Source organism: Mytilus edulis, chromosome 11 (assembly GCF_963676685.1).
Source record: "Mytilus edulis chromosome 11, xbMytEdul2.2, whole genome shotgun sequence".
NCBI lineage: Eukaryota > Metazoa > Mollusca > Bivalvia > Mytilida > Mytilidae > Mytilus > Mytilus edulis.
This window is the reverse complement of record NC_092354.1, coordinates 1,808,658-1,827,106: the sequence shown is the minus strand read 5'-3', so window position 1 is coordinate 1,827,106 and position 18,449 is coordinate 1,808,658. Positions and strand designations below refer to the sequence as shown.

At 33.8% G+C, this 18,449-nt stretch overlaps 1 protein-coding gene across 1 annotated transcript in view; it reads left to right on the top strand.

Annotated features, from left to right (window-relative positions):
* Positions 1–639: 639 nt before the first annotated feature.
* Positions 640–18,449, top strand: part of LOC139495375 (uncharacterized) — a 49,760-nt gene continuing 31,950 nt past the window's right edge. The window contains exon 1 of the mRNA XM_071283682.1: positions 640–690. Coding sequence (XP_071139783.1) covers positions 640–690 — 51 coding nt within the window. The remainder of the gene's footprint in view (positions 691–18,449) is intronic.

Here is an 18,449-nt window from a genome sequence, read left to right as displayed (position 1 = left end):
CTCCAAAAGTTAACTAATGTACGAACAACTTTAGTAAAAATATGTCCAACTGAGGATAGCCCAAAAGGTAAAACTGAGAAAATAAAATATCTTTCTTGTCCATCAATTACCCAGGAAAAACCTAGAAATTTCTGATGTTCTGGATGTATATTAATATGATGATAACCATGACGTAAATCGAACTTTAGCATGAAAAAACCCTTTTTTGCGTATTGCTTGGCCTCTTTAACGCCTTCAAATTATATTTTCAGTTGTTGTACATACTTGTTAACATGTCTCAGATCTAAAACGAATCTCTCTTTCTTCAAATCACTGATGGCTACAGTTAGAGTATTTATTACATAAGGTTTATTTGAAACTTCAGTAATACAACCATTCAGTTTTAATTCTGTAGTAGCTTTCAAAACAAATGAGGAATTATTAAATGCTGATATGTTATTATTCAAATAAACTGATGAAGGTTCTTGAATGAAAGATATAACGTAACCAAATTTTATAGTGCTTAAAACTAATTCAGAAGGGTTTAAACTATCTTCCTAAAACTGGACATGATGTTTTAATCGTTTTTTACAGTCTTTATTCCATCAGTATATTCATTACTATCAAATTCTATATCATACTCAACTTTTTCATGAAGACATGGGTGGAGCACTTGTAATAGTGGCTTGTGCTGACTTGGTACTACTGAAGGTACGTGCTTTGAAGGGACAGAAATGGTCAGTGTGTCGTTTGCATTAAAAGCACAGTCCGTCGTTGTACTGCTGCTTGGAGTTGTTTTGCTGACTGTAGTTGTCATTTCTGGGTCCAGATTCTTTGCTGAAGCCACGAAAAAATTCTCTAGTATTGAAACCTCCCCTGCCACCACCTCTGCTGTAAGGCTTGCTAGCTGTACGTTTACGGCAGTGCATAACTTTGAAGCAGCTTCAACACTGTCAGCAAGCGGATCGTCTAGATATTCGTGGACGGTATCACACCCATGGCGATCAGCGATTTTCAAAATTTTGTTTCGCTGGTTCAAAGTGTCAAGTCTAGTTTTAACAATAGACTATAGGTCAAGCGTTTGGTCAAGTGACTCGCAAATGTTCAATTCTTCTTAATGAAGAAATACGGTCGGTGTTAAAATTGAACTGTATTTTAATCCCTTTCTGTCTAAATTCAAATGACGGAGGCTGGGAAGCAATTGTAGAAGGTTGACCACTGACTAACGTGCGTGTTTTTGCATTGACAGAGCTTACTTGTGTCTTTTTAAACTCAGACAAAATCTCACTTTTCTGTCTCTGTAGAGCCTTATTTAACAAACTTTTAAGTAAGGAAACTGCATTAGCTGTAGTAAGCTGACTTTCGTCCTCTTTAAGAGTTGACTTTCGTTTATTGGCTCCACGGCAGAAATTTCTTCTCCGGACATAATACACGTGTCTTCGTCAGGCTATAGTGAGAGTCGATGGTCAGAAAGGTGACCGCACGGGTTTTAAGTGCGGACAAATGGTCATATATCATGAATATTCATGAACGTACGACGAACTAAATTTTATATAACGGAAACTAAAAATGTTACATAGTTTTCCATTTATAAAGGGGCATAACTCGTGAATGGTAAAAGTGGCGCCACCAAAATTCAAACTTGATCTGTATTTTGTGGTCATAAGCATTATGTATAAGTGTCATAACATTCGGTTCAGACAAATTTAAGTTGAGACAGAAACTAAAGATTTTGCAATTGTTTCTTTTATAAATGGGCATTACTCTGGAAAGGTAACAGTGACGCCAACAAAATTCAAACTAGATATGTGTTTTGTGGAAATAAGCATTGTGTATGAGTTTCATAACATTTGGTTGAGGAAAACTCAAGTTTGAGAACGGTAACCAATTTTGGGATGTTCAGATGTATGTACGGAAGTACGTACATACGGACAAGGGTAAAACTTAATGCTCCCTCCGCTACAGCGGGGACATAAAAATTGTATACTGAGAGATTTTGTTGTACAACTTATAATGTATTTTCAGAGATATAGTCATGTTCTTTAATTCCATTCTTAAAACATGTGGGAAGTTACCCAAAGCTTACAAGACATTTTGTCCATGAACTTGTTCGGCCTTATGTCTTTTACATCTGACTATGTGGTAGGGGTTTCTATCATTGTTGACAATAGTAACATGACCTATATATTCAAAAAAAGAATATGTGATATGATTGCCAATGAGAAAACTTTTCACAAGACACCAAATGACACAGAAATTAACCACTATAGGTCACCGTACGGCCTTCAACAATGAGCACAGCCCATACTGCATAGTCAGCTATAAAAGGCCATCAAATGACAAATGTTAAACATTTCAAACGAAAAAACTAACGGCCTAACATATCATGTTTATTTACAAAAAATGAACGAAAAACAAAAATGTAACACATCAACAAACGACAACCCAAAAATGGGTAAAAACAAGCACTTTTGTAGTTTCCAGACAATAACTTGTATTTCATTGTAAGGATCTCTCCTAAATTGTACTACAAGGCTGCATACTACAAAGGAAAGGCAGGGATTGAGTTTGGGGGTAATTGCTCCAAGGTGGGGGAGGGGGGTTTATAAAGGGGTTTATTATGTTTTATTCCAAAAACTTGAAAAGTTTCAAAAACAAATCTTTAAATGCACAGTTTTGCACAATAGATTTTAAAGAATTTTGACCACATTTATTCTGTGTTAGAAACATCCAAATTCTGACAGTATCAAGCTTAAATATTGTGTCCTAATTTGCCCCAACTGTTCAGGGTTCGACCTCATTATAGTATAGAATTAAGATGGGCAAACAACAGTTCATTATTTTTTGTAGTGGAGATTGGAGTTACATTAGATAAGGGCAAATTATATTTCTTTACAAAGTAAAAATTATACTTAATCATGAATCATCTGTGGTTTGAAAAACAAATTTACATTTCACAAGGATTATTTTTGATCATATTTGTTTACTGACTTCTTTAATTCATTCTTAAATGTTTTCAGTAATGGCTTAACGGTTCATCATGGTCACGGTAAACAACATATTTTTCGCCACTTTATCATTTTTTTCGCCAAGTAACATATATTTTTCGTTTAAAATTTACCTTTTTTTCTACCCCCCCCCCCCCCCCCGCTCCCTTAAATAAGATGATTTTGCCCCATTGTGTCTATGATTATGCTCTCAAACTTATTTTAGAGTTAACATTTTAATGAATAAACACTAAACATTTACTTTAAAATAACAGATTTTTTTTTAAATTAAAAGGGAAAAATATTCATTGTATTTTAAAAAAACTTTTCTAAATGATTTGGCCACTATACTTTTAATAATAAAGAAGATATAAGTCCTGGAATATAACAAAATTAGTGGACATGTTTTGATTATATAATACCAGTATAAATCGTAGGGAAAGTTTCTTAAAAGAAAAATACTGATATTCCCTTTTGTACTAAGAAGTGGTTTTTACAACAAAACAAAAGCTTTTATCACATGAAATTGATCCCTCGTGTCATGTGTAGTCATTACATTGAAGAGCTACTATCATTCGACGGCTTGTTCCCAACCATTTGGATGGATTTCTTCATAACGACAGTTTTCTTTTCTTGATCATCGTAAATAAAAAAGTTGAGACGTAAAACTATGCTTGAAACAAGTGTGTCACTTAAACGACTTTAAACTAGTCTCTCTAATCAATTATCGATATTAAAGTCAAAGAATAATTTAAGTTTTAAATCGGAGATTGTTTTTGCTTTTGAATATTTTTCGTCACAACAACAGCTTTTTTTTCTAAACTATCTTTAAAAGGAGAGGAGACGTCAAAAGTTTGCTTCAAACACGTGCGTCGCAACGTGGTAAATCAATTCCGTATGTGACATTTAGCGGAAGCCATTTAACCATATCATTTTGTCAAACAATTCAATCAACACTTTTATTAATAGTCCTTTGTTGTCGATAGTTATAAAATGCAATCAGCTGATTATTGATTTTCTGTCCAAACCTTAATGAGGTCAAGAGGAATTCCGAGTATTGTCTGATCGGGTAAAGTCAGAGAAACTCGAAAAAAGTAAATAAACAAGATGGAGGAAAATAAATCGTTCTATATATTTCTTTCGCCAAATTCTTTCGCAAATGACGAATTTTTATCGCCACAATTATTATTTTTTCGCAAATTGCGAAAATTGCGACCGCCAGCGGAAACCCTGTTCTAAAGTATGCCAACACTAATGAAATCTATACACAATCCTTGTTAGTATAATTGGCAATTACACCCATCTTTGATGATAAATCGAGGTTGAATCGTCGACAAGGAGTATAGACAGTGTTAACTGCTTTTTGATGTTGTAAGCAGTATTGGGGTCGCCCCGATATTCCGACTACACGTTAGTCCGACACCCCGATTGTCCCGGCCGACACCTCATTGGTCCGACACCCCATTAGTCCGACATTTTAAAATTAGATTATGACATTATATTATATTGAACATTTTGTATTGTTCTCTTTTCTTGAATACTTACTGGTCGATTTTTTTGTTGCCTTTGGTTTAGATACTCTTTGATCTAAGTAGCAAAATTCCTGAATTTGTGTTCACTTTTATTTCAAATACAATAGATCTATATAATAGGACAAAAATAAACAATCAAATAAATACAGACAGAAAGAACTCACAGATTTCGGTTTTGGTTAATCTAACCAATGAATGTATATATTTAATCAACAATATTGAATCAATTCATTAAACAATAAATGAGTTGAAGATGCAGATTATTGTTTGCATCTGCCTGGTGAGGGTTAAACAATTCCGTTCGGATGGCGGGTTAATTGATGTTCACAGTTTCAGTATGCAAGTTATCTTATGTTGTTCCTCATAAAGATAAACATTTACATAATAGTACTATCAAAGTGTCCCTCATTTATCTCTTAAAACTGGTCTAACACTAGGTTCACAAATTAGTCAGTTTCTGTGTATCAGCTTACTACTAATGGTCGGGATTAATTGTATTGTCGGACTATTGGTGTGTCTGACCAATGGGGCGTCAGACTAGTGGGGTGTCGGACCAATGGGGTGTAGGACTAATTGGATGTCGGAACATCGGGGCTGCCCGCAGTCCCCGATCAGTCGTGTTAGATACGACACCCCTCCCCAAATTCCATATCCTCACTGAGGTAACAAAGGAAAAGATTCTTCTGTTGGGGAAATGGTAGCAGTGGGTCAATATTCATTGGCAAATTTATGTGAATCAATGGGTCCATCTAACTTTTATAGACATTCATGAATAAGACGATTTTTTTTTCAAAATCATTTTAAGACAACTCGGACCAGTTTTTAAGACAATTGAATAAAAAAAATGTTTGGACGGTTTTATACTGAAAATTGAAATATACCGTGGAAAAATATTTGTTATTTATTTGGCGATCAAACGGGAGGCCGCGTCTAACATGTCTTACGTCCTCTACGCCCCCTTTTTTTCCTTAGAATCAACCACTGAGAAGCTTTCTTAAACATGTTAAATGGGTCCAATCAGTGTTTCACATTGTTCCGAGGTGTCTTTGAAATTGTATAGACCTTAAATGGGCCCAATCAGTGTTTCAAACTGGTCAGATATTTCAATCTAATCCGAGTTTCTTTAAAACTGGTCCGGGTTTTCCTGGTCCGACTTGTCCCAATCCCGTCATTCAGTGTCTCGTTTTGACAAAGCTTCCTGTTCTCTGAATTCAGACTGCTATCGTCAAACTACAGACAATTATTTTTAACCAAGAAGATGTCATTTCAATGAATTTAAAGGGTAAGTTTTAAATATTTCTGTTATATCTGACTCACGTGAAGAAATGACATAGGCCCTACTCATTTTATCTCATTTTAAAAATATTATTTACATATTGAACACAGGAAGAGGTCGATGAGACATTTCCGGGTTTCCATATCTTGTCTTCTTTGCATTTGGACGAAACTTTCTAAATGATGACTGAGAAGAAATTTTCAATTGAATATTTAACTGAGTATGTTTCTTTTCTACAAAGTTTAAGTATTTATGAAACCAAATTTGAAAGTTAAAAGACAGTAAAACTTGGTGCGTTGCATTTGAACTGTTGAAATGTTTTAGACACCAGGCGGCGCTGATGTTCGTCAATTTTTTTTATGACAAGTATTCTACAATGCTTACAATGTAAAAAGGGTCAGAAATTAGTCCAAATACATGTAAGGCCAAATAAAAAGATATATGGTTCCAGTAACCCTCAGGTATGAATACACCTTATCGCTATTTGTCCGACATTACTGGATATCACACAGGTTCCCGTAAAATCTTGACGTCATAAAACAAAATATCTGACGCCACAATGGAAAAGTGATTGTTGTATGAGTCAAAAGTTCAAGCGGCCGGGTCAGCCAGCCGATAAGGCTAATAGCGATAAGGTGTATGGGTACAGATAATTGTAGAACTGGGCATGCCCTAAAAGACAAAGATCAGAATAATCGGGCATTCACAATTCAGCCAGTTTTATAAGTTCTGAGCACTATTAGAAAAATGCTGCATTCATAGTATTACAAGATTTATTTTAGCAAACACGGCAAAATTATTGAAAGTCAAGTGCACAGTTTTACAACTTCTTGCATGATTATGCATGGCTTTATTTCAAGTGCACAGTTTTACAACTTCTTACATGATTATGCATGGCTTTTATTCAAGTGCACAGTTTTACAACTTCTTGCATGATTATGCATGGCTTTAATTCAAGTGCACAGTTTTACAACTTCTTACAATGTATATGATTATGCATGGCTTTAATTCAAGTGCACAGTTTTACAACTTCTTGCATGATTATGCATGGCTTTAATTCAAGTGCACAGTTTTAAAACTGCTTGCATAATTATTCATGGTTTAAATTCAAGTGCACAGTTTTACAACTTCTTGCATGATTATGCATGGCTTTAATTTAAGTGCATAGTTTTAAAACTTCTTGCATGATTATTCATGGTCACGATTATTCAAGGCTAAATTCAAGTGCACAGTTTTACAACTTCTTGCATGATTGTGCATGGCTTTAATTTAAGTGCATAGTTTTAAAACTTCTTGCATGATTATTCATGGTCACGATTATTCAAGGCTTAAATTCAAGTGCACAGTTTTACAACTTCTTGCATGATTATGCATGGCTTTAATTCAAGTTCACAGTTTTTCAACTTCTTGCATGATTATGCATGGCTTTAATTTAAGTGCACAGTTTTACAACTTCTTGCATGATTATTCATGGTCACAATTATTCAAGGCTAAATTCAAGTGCACAGTTTTACAACTTCTTGCATGATTGTGCATGGCTTTAATTTAAGTGCATAGTTTTACAACTTCTTGCATGATTATTCATGGTCACGATTATTCAAGGCTTAAATCCAAGTGCACAGTTTTACAACTTCTTGAATGATTATGCATGGTTTTAATTCAAGTGCACAGTTTTAAAACTGCTTGCATAATTATTCATGGTTTAAATTCAAGTGCACAGTTTTACAACTTCTTGCATGATTATGCATGTCTTTAATTAAAGTGCATAGTTTTAAAACTTCTTGCATGATTATTCATGGTCACGATTATTCAAGGCTAAATTCAAGTGCACAGTTTTACAACTTCTTGCATGATTGTGCATGGCTTTAATTTAAGTGCATAGTTTTAAAACTTCTTGCATGATTATTCATGGTCACGATTATTCAAGGCTTAAATTCAAGTGCACAGTTTTACAACTTCTTGCATGATTATGCATGGCTTTAATTCAAGTTCACAGTTTTTCAACTTCTTGCATGATTATGCATGGCTTTAATTTAAGTGCACAGTTTTACAACTTCTTGCATGATTATTCATGGTCACAATTATTCAAGGCTAAATTCAAGTGCACAGTTTTACAACTTCTTGCATGATTGTGCATGGCTTTAATTTAAGTGCATAGTTTTACAACTTCTTGCATGATTATTCATGGTCACGATTATTCAAGGCTTAAATCCAAGTGCACAGTTTTACAACTTCTTGCATGATTATGCATGGTTTTAATTTAAGTGCATAGTTTTACAACTGTTTTTTTTTACTTTTAGTGTTTCGTTTTGTTACACCAATATCCATACTAAAAAGACATTGTTTTAAAAACACATATATCTAACACCACCTTCCGAAACTTTCTTCATATGTGTCACATGTCTGCTATTACGTGATTGTAGATGTGACTGTCTGCCATATATAGTATGTTTTTGTTCACTGCTGTAGTATGTATCCCTTTTTGTATTGCTTAAGCATGGTGTCAATTGGGGCATATATAGAAAAATGAAAGATAAAACTTAATCATGTTAATACACTTGTGGTGTCTGAAGCGATTTTCTGTATTTACGCTCACGAGGAACGTACCGAAACATGGGTTAGCCTAGTAATTCTAAGTATATATACATGAACATAGCTTTTTATATGTCAATTGTAGTCTTTGTCCATTGTTGCGTTTGTTTACTTTCTTGTATGTTGCATGTATAATAAAATTTGAAGTGAGTAGGCAATAAAATTGAGAATTGAAATTGGGAATAACAACGAGACAACAACCCAACCATAGAGTTTACAACAGCCGAAGGCCACCAATGGGTCTTCAATGCAGCAATGCAAAAAGGTCAAATTTTATCACGTCTGAAGCTGTCAAACTGAATTTTACCACCCCATAACACAGTTTGTCAATATTTTGAGTTAGAGCTGGAAGAAGTTTTTATAATTTTGATATTATTTGTCTCACTGGTAGTATACTACACTGTAAAAATCTTTTTGAGAAAGAGCAGGTGCGATTTTTTTTATTTGAATTTTTTGTCTAAAAGAAATGCACTACTAAATAACTGTGTTCTCGGGCCATATTAATAACATTTGCCTGGCTTTAAGAGGGCAAAAAATATATATACAGTAAAGCACGGCAAGGATAAATTTTGTATAATACAAATCTTTGCGTACAGCAATTGTTAAGTTTCTGTGCTAAATGGGTCAATAAACATAAAGAAAGCAAAAATGTTTAGATTTTTAGGTGAGATTTTAGAATTTGTGTAATATGTTAGGACTTCTTCGTGTTTCCCCTGCAATACAATGTAAAATTATTTTGACACATACCACCCATTAATTTTTTTCTTAGAAGACATGATAGTTCATAAAAGGTCATTTACCAAATTAAGGCAGATTCTTGATGTTCTTTTTTGTATTGATATCCAAATATAACCATTGCAAATATAAGGTAAAAATCAGAGTCAGTCATTTCCCGCCATATGTTGAAAATCCAATGTCTCGAAAAAGAGCTATCAATATTTATTTTTTTTTGCTTATATTAATACTATTTATTGCTCTTCCAGATTATACTTATCAATTTTAAATTTCACCTAAGTACACCCTAAAGTTAACAAAATCTACATAGTTTGCACTTTATAATTAGCTTCAGAATTTGCGGGTTGCAATTCTGGCACTGCATGGAATCACATGATCAAATGATAAGTGTTTGACACTTATGAATGTAGTTAAATGCAATTATCATATGTGTTAATTTTGATAAGGTGTCAATTAATCGTAATTTTTTCCAGACATGGGATCAATTGAATTTGTGATAACTACCGAAACTCTTCCAGCGGGTAACCGAATAACTAACAATTTACGCAAAATGCGCGAAAGAAAATAGTTCTCGAAAGTTTTCTTATTAGTTTTTTATTCATGTATATACAAATGATAATATTTTAAAGGACAATTCATTTAAACATGATTCGTTTTAAATATGGTAATTGAAATTGTGGTACATGTTCACCATATTTACTAAAAACGTCTTCACCGCTCACGAAAGAAACAACATCATATCCATACACGTTTCAAAATTTGTTCAACCGAGTATTACAGATAGTTGGAAGATTAGATTCGGAATCGACGCGTGTGAAATATTAGTCCAGAAAACAAGGTTTGGTTTTTCGTCTTATTCATTTTCATTTAATATACATTCTTTTTTTAAAATAAAAATGATCATTGAAACTTTAAACAAACGAAGGCGCTATATACGCATTACCGATTAAGTATATTTAAACATGTACTCGGCAAAGATGCCGCACGTGAATGATTTCAGCAACGTAAAGTCGGCTTCATGTAACTGTACCAACAAATGACGAAGGAAATAATAAAATTACCTGTTTCGATTTTGAGTCGGGATTCTAACCCTTGTTGGGAAGTATGTGCAGATTTCCAGATGGATGGCATGCCCAGTTCAACAAACTTTGGTAAAACTGCGCATTCCATAATAATAAACGAACGCATAGTTTAACAATTGTTTGGTGATCTAGGCTTCATTTTTTTATATGCATGTATGATCTGCTCACTTGTACAATTTCCTGTTAAAAAATGAATGCCCAGTTCAACAAACTTAGGTAAAACTGCGCATACTAGAATAATAAACGAATGCACAGTTTAACAATTATTTGATGATCGGGCAACCAAGACTTGTAACCCAAAATGCCCGACGGACTAGTAACAAAAAATTCTTGGCGTTTCTAAAATTGAAAGGGGAAAATCCCCTCATCACTTTTGTATCTTATCCAATCAGATTCAACTACGTCATCCGGGATTCCCAGAATTTGATCTGATTTTGTACAAGTTTTGAAATAGAACAAATAACTCTGGGTGGATCTTGTACTTTCAGTATTGATGTGTCAGTACAGGGGGTGGTATTGTACATTGCTTATGCAACCTGATTTTAGGGAGCTAGGATGAAATTTGAAAAAAATAGGCAGGACAATATACGTATAGTGTCTTGAAATATGAAATTTATTTGTATGAGGCTTAGAAACGGGAAAATGCGAGGTTCTACCGAGGTTCTACCTAGCATTTTTCCGTTTCGTGCCGAATCTATGGTTCACATACATTTACCTGTCTATTTGTTATATTACAGTGTTTTTGTTAAACAACTGATTAACATTGTTATCACAACTAATTCAAATTTTCTGAAGATAAAAACCAATTTAAATAGCCTTGCCAGACGTCATAATTAGGCCAAATAAAAAGTATGTGTGGTTCCAGTTACATCTGAAAACTAGAGGCTCTAAAGAGTCTGTGTCGCTCACATTGGTCTATGTGACTATTAAAAAGTAAAAACACAAAAATACTGAACTCCGAGGAAAATTCACATGATTAAACAAAGGAAGCAGATGGATTCATGACAAAAAATTGTATTTAGGTGATGGTGATGTGTTTGTACATCTTACTTTACTGAACATCCTTGCTACTTACAATTATCTCTATCTATAATGAACTTGGCCCAGTTAGTTTCAGTGGAAATTCTAATGCAACAACGTTTGTAACGTTCATTTTGATTGGATAACGTCACTTTCTTACATGGCATCAATTGACAATTGATGCTATGGGACGTACGCGCAAGCGCAGACGGCATATGACAGATTTTAAATACATGTTTTAAGGTAACACGATACCGAATGACGTTACGCCACGAGTTATCGTTCCTGGCGTTATCGAATAACGTTCATACATACAAGCCAATACATCAGGTTCTGCAATCACACAGTGATTATTTAAAATGATAAAGAAAAAATATTTTGGATAATCATAACTATGTGACATTTTTAACGGGAACTTTTTCTAGATGCAGAGTGCCGAGAGTTTTGATGCAATACGTAACGGTTAACTTTTCGACAAATATTGTTTTATCATTTTCCAGTAATTCTTCTGCTCAATGTTAACCTTAAACAATGTATTAATTTACTTTTAATTCATATCCTGTTTCTTTAATATTTTAGCATCTGCACGATTTATCTATATAATTATGTTCTTATGGAAAATAGACTGGATGTTATCATTTTATTTTACTCGTAGTTTATTTTTGCAATAAAAACTTTTTCATGATGCACGCCGTATCCCCATGTTTTGTTTTTGAAAATAAAATTTTGTCTAATTTAATTGTACAGCTATTAATTCGTGTAAAAATGGTCGTCAAAAACATCGCTCGGGCAAAATGGAAAAAGGAAATTTATCTGGTTGAGAATACGGAAAAGGGGGTAGAGGGTAGGAGGGGTCCTGATCCCGAAATCCCGGACTTAAAAACATGAAATCCCGAGGTCACGAATTTATGAAAATGAAATCCCGCCATCCGAAAGGGTCAATCCCGAAATCCCGAGCTTAAAACACCTGATCCCGGAGTCCCGATAAGGTCCTTCCCCCCTCAATACGGATAGAATAAAGCAAAAAAGCACAATACAAGCAGACTTTGAAACTCATACAGAAGATAGTTTGTTAGTATGGAATGTAGAAAAGTGGTTTAATTGGTAATTTTGCCAAATAACATTTCCTGTGTTCCAAGTGTAAACCGTCTCATTGGTCTGTACAGAGTAAATCCGATATAGTTTCGGAAACATTTTAAAAATAAAGTGCTAGCGTCGTAATATCATAGACAGACAGCAACATCACAATGAGTCCTGAGAAAGTAACCGTAGGCTGAGAAATACATGGGAACTTGATTCGGCAAAAATAAAAATAAAAATAAAAATCAGGTCCCGTTAGAGTCTGATTAAAGCCAGTCTCAAGTATCTACTTGCATCAATAAATATTTTTGTGTGATTTGAGTTGGAAATGATGTACATGTACAAGTTCGGAGACAAAATGACTATAGATAATTAACATAATTGCCTTTTTAGGTCATGAGGGACATATTGCGCACATGATTTACCCTCATTTTGCAGTGTCAGTCCAAATTTTCTCAACCATCTTCCCTGATCGCCTCTATTACCAAACCTATCTAGTATTTTATTAATGTTAACATGTTCTCGTCCTGAACATGCATGACATATTTGCCACTGGACGTTTAGCAACCAACAATCAATCCTACAATTTACACCCGTCACTTGAAACTTCAGTTGTTAAAATTGAAATCATTGCCTCTAATTTTTTCAAAGAAATCGACAAAGTTTACGAACATTTACGCAAAAAGAAATATCTACGTTTCCGCTTGCTAATTATGGAAGTGGGGTAACATGAAACTTTATTTTTAAAAGTACAAGTACAAATAAAAAAAAAAATACATTGTATATGGAACATGTCATTTGTACACAGAATGATAAATAGAGACATGGGATTTGTAATTTATGAGATAGCAACATCTGGACATTTCACGACATCAAAACCAAAGACATCAAGCAAATTGTGACTAATGGTAATTGGGCGAGTATCATGTTATTTCTAATTTGTAGTTTTAGTAAACGTTGGTCCCCTAAATTGGAAAGTATAACTATCACAGTAACATTTCAGGCTCTTAGTACATTTTTGTTTAAGTCCTAAAACTTTTGTTCTTCTGGAGAAAATTCAAACCATAATGAAATATAAAGGAGGTGCGGTAAAATTAATCTCAACTTTCCACCAAAGACAAAATGAAGGAAATGTTGGCTTGCTTACATTGCTACTTCATTTTAAATCTCCAAATTACCATTCATTATATGAACTGCATATTCACAAATATGTTTTGTCACCAAAATCTTAATAGAGCACGTATCATCATATTGTTTCACCCGTATCCGTTCTACCGTCAATCCCGCACTTGGCGTATATAGGGTTTATACGGCTTATTATTTAGGACTACAGTCTTTTTGCTTCAGGTTTAAATTATGTACCTGGTGTTACTTCTCATATTAAAAGTGCGCATATCGTCTGGATTTTCTTTATTTTTTGTTCATGACAGGTTGCTGGATTAGGCGTTTTGATAAAATATAAAAGGCACGCAGACTCCGGGTTACATCTCCTACATGTGGAATTTCAAGCTGAAACTTTTATATTTCGCATTTGCAGTATGTTTTACTTATAAAGAATGCATATATGATCTCAAGATTTGTTCGTAAATAATTTTCCACAAATGACACTGTGAAATTTTGGATACAGTTTGCAAGGTTTGTCTGACTGTTTTCAAAATTGTATTGTATCGTCCCGAACATGCATGAACTATTTGCCACTGAACGTTAAACAACCATCAAAAACCGATCAATTATAAAACTGTTAACTGAATCAAATTTTTAAAGTACTCTGCATGGATAAAGCAGTGACACCACCATTGTCTTAAATAATGGAGTTAAATACTCAGTTATTCAAATGAAATTTTTTATGTTATTTTCACATGAACTTTACAAAAAGATGAAGATATTTTTTATGATTTTAATTCAATTTTTGAATAATCTTATTTAAAAAATTTACGTGAATTTAACGTGTATCCCGATTTATGCTTGATTCACGTGGAACCAACCAGTTCAAGCAAGTTTCAAGTATATATGCTCGTTGTGAAAATCAGACGAGATTAATGTTAATTTATGTGAGTGAAATTTCCAGGTTCAGAACGAAATAAATTATATCTGCAGAATTGCATATTGTATTACAAGGAAATTTACGAAACCCGACAGCGGAAATGAAAATAAAATAAACACCATTCAGATCCCGACACATATTTTGTTTTCAATATCTCTGAGTAGTAATACCGTAACGTTACATTCTGCATTCAATAACGTCACACGTTTTCGGTCCAATTCTAAGGGTATCAATCAACTTTGAAGCCATTTATCTCAAAAACAAGGATGGTGACATATGAGTTTCTATACGTGTATGGATTCAGTATGCAATTCTGGATATTATGTTAGTTTTTTGTTTTTCTCCGTATATAAGAACATAGCCATCCATTTGAAAATTTAAAAAGGTAAGCCGAAAAAAAGGCATTTCCCATATATACCTAGGTAAACTTGTCGCCAAAATTGATGTTTTCCTATGAAAATACCAAGAAAACAAAAATGGTGACCCCCATTTTTTATTACATATTCCGATGTAACTCGATTCAAAGAACACGTGTGCCAAAAAGTTTGGAAATCGGGAGATATGCCATTCGGTATCGTGTTACCTTAACGTTGTTTTCTGTCAGTTTCATTAGAATGGAGATAACAAAAACGCGTCGCCAGTAAACTTAATTTGCGACCATCAAATCCCCAATTGATGCCGTCGGAGCTTAAAATACAATACAGTTATCTCCTAAATGTAAGTAATAATAATTTACAAATTTTATAAACATTGACTATAAAGGACCATAACTCCTTAGGCGGTCAATTGACCATTTCGGTCATCTTGACTTATTTGTAAATCTTAGTTTGCTGAACATTATTGCTGTTTACAGTTTATTTCTATCTATAATACATTTTAAGATAATAACCAAAAACAGTAAAATTTCCTTAAAATTACCAATTCAGGGGCAGGAACCCAACAACTGGTTGTCCGATTTATCTGAAAATTTCAGGGCAGCTAGATCTTGACTTAATAAACAATTTAACCCCATGTCAGATTTGCTCTAAATACTTTTTTTGAGTTATAAGCCAAAAACTGCATTTCACCCCTTTGTTCTATTTTTAGCCATGGCGGCCATCTTGGTTGGATGGCCGGGTCATCGGACACATTTAATAAACTAGATACCCCAAAGATGATTGTGGATAAGTTTGGATTCAGAGGAGAAGATTTTTGTAAAAGATTACCACTAATTACGCACCTGAATTAGATATCACATGCCTGTCTTGTGTACAAGTACACACCACTAATTACGCTCCTGCAATCAAGAAATTTAGATTAGATAAGTACACAATGTTTTTATAAAATCTGAATTACGAGGGAACTGTATGACCTTCACTGTATTGTCAGTGAATTACGAGGGAACTGTATGACCTTCATTGTATTGTCAGTGAATTACGAGGGAACTGTTTGACCTTCACAGTATTGTCAGTGAATTACGAGGGAACTGTATGACCTTCACTGTATTGTAATTACGAGGGAACTGTATGACCTTCATTGTATTGTCAGCGAATTACGAGGGAACTGTATGACCTTCATTGTATTGTCAGTGAATTACGAGGGAACTGTATGACCTTCATTGTATTGTCAGCGAATTACGAGGGAACTGTATGACCTTCACTGTATTGTCAGCGAATTACGAGGGAACTGTATGACCTTCATTGTATTGTCAGCGAATTACGAGGGAACTGTATGACCTTCACTGTATTGTCAGCGAATTTTATTGGCATTCTATTCTTGAAATTACATTTAATAATATTAGACCCAGGATTTTTTTTACAGGTTTACATCTGTTTATAAATAAACTCATCAAAGATACCAGGATTGAAATTTTGTATTTGTGCCAGACGCGCGTTTCGTCTACAAAGGACTCATCAATGACACTCGAATAAAAAAAAAGTTAAAAAGGCCAAATAAAGTACGAAGATTAAGACCATTGAGGACCAAAAATTCCTAAAAGTTTTGCCAAATACAGCTAAGGTAATCTTTTACTGAGGTAGAAAAGCCTTAGTATTTCAAAGTTTTGTATACAGTTATAATTATGACCATATCAATGATAATTTACATGTTTAACATTTTATATAAATCTTTATTTGCAGATTCTGATCAGGCTTATTGACTGGTGGCAGATGGGGTAAAAATGTATGTAATATAAAGTGGCATTAAGGCCATGAAGACAGACTGTTAGTGTACAATAACATGCTGAAGTTGCAATAAGAGTTTGACGAAGATCCACGTGTAATCCCTTATTGACAGTTGCAGAACTCTGGCCAACAGATTTCACATTGGGTATTTAACATGTTTAATCATTTAATCATAAAGATAATTTACGTAAACAAGTTTCTTAAAAAAAACAACGTAAAGGCAAAGTGTACACAATTAACTACTCCACAGAATTTATGACCCGGATGTAATGGAGGGGGCATTAAGTTTTACCCTTGTCTGTCCGTACGTCCCAAAGTTGGATTCCGTCCTCTTACTTTAGTTTGCCTCAACCAAATGTTATGAAATTTATACACAATGATTATTACCACAAAACATAAATAAAGTTTGGAATTTGGTGGCGTCATTTTAACCGTTCTAAAGTTATGTCCCTTTACAAATGGAAAAATTGTTGAATTTTTCGTTTCCGTTCTTTAACAAGTTAGCCTCAACCAAATGATATGAAACTTATACACCATGCTTATTACCACAAAATACAGATCAAGTTTGAATTTTGGTGGTGTTGCTTAAACCGTTATAGAGTTGTGCCCCTTTACCATGTTTAGAAATGGAAAAATTGCTAAATTTTTCGTTTCTATTCTCTAACAAGTTAGCCTCAACCAAATGTTATGAAACTTATACACCATGCTTATTACCACAAAATACAGATCAAGTTTAACTTTTGGTGGTGTTTCTTTAACCGTTTTGAGTTGTGCCCCTTTACCATGTTTAGAAATGGAAAAATTGCTGAATTTTTCGTTTCCGTTCTCTAACAAGTTAGCCTCAACCAAATGTTATGAAACTTATACACCATGCTTATTACCACAAAATACAGATCAAGTATGAATTTTAGGGGTGTCAATATTACTGTTCCACACTTATGCCCCTTTATAACGTTACATTATATGCAAGCAGGGGCATCATCTGTGTCCCATGGACACATTCCCCATTTATTTATTTAATTAAATGATTGCACCAAAGGCAGATTCCATAAAGAAAAGAAAATTTCCGTCAAAAGGAACAAATTAAGAAAAATTATACTAACTGTTATCTGAAGGATAATATGTGAACGTTTTATTGAATAGTAATGTTAAATAAAGCAAGAAAACCAATTATTGGATATGATTATTTCCATTAAAAGTAGAAATGATCGAAACAAGTTGAAAAATGTGAAATGTTTGGCGGAAATTACTTCCCATTTTTTGACACAAGGTTTATGTTTTACAATGCTTTAAGTTGACACTGGTATCATGGTTTTTATTAGTGTAGTCTGATTATTCAAACATCCCTGTGACCAAATCTTTTGCTTTTCTTTTGTTAAAAACATCTGTGATATATATTTTTTTCAATTTCAAATACCTTGCTTATTAGATCTTCGTCTGTCAATAAATGTTATGATAGCAACATGTTCATAAAATCTTGCCACATCATTGTAGGTGCTTATATAAGCTTGTTAAAACTGTATTTCATAATGTACATTAAACATACACATTTTAGATCTTTCAATTTACTTTATTTAATCAATAGTTTTATCAATTCTGTTGCTAACATAATTTCTGTCAAACTTGTCATCTTATGTTAGCAACATTTGGATGTGCTACAGATTAGAGTTATCTGTCCTGGGTTGAAATCTTGTTAAATGTCAGGCAGCGTTATTTTGCAGGAGTTCTTAATATGACTTTCAACTAGGATAAGATCTTCACTGTTAGTTAAAAATCTCAAATATATATTGTCCGTCAAATTTATTTATGTTAGCACAATCTTATGTTAGCAACAAGTCTGTCAATATTTATACCCCGCTTTGAAAAAAGGGGGGTATACTGTTTTACCTCTGTCTGTCCTTCCGTCAGTCCATCAGTCCTTCCGTCCCATGAATATTTTTCGTCACATTTTTCTCAGGAA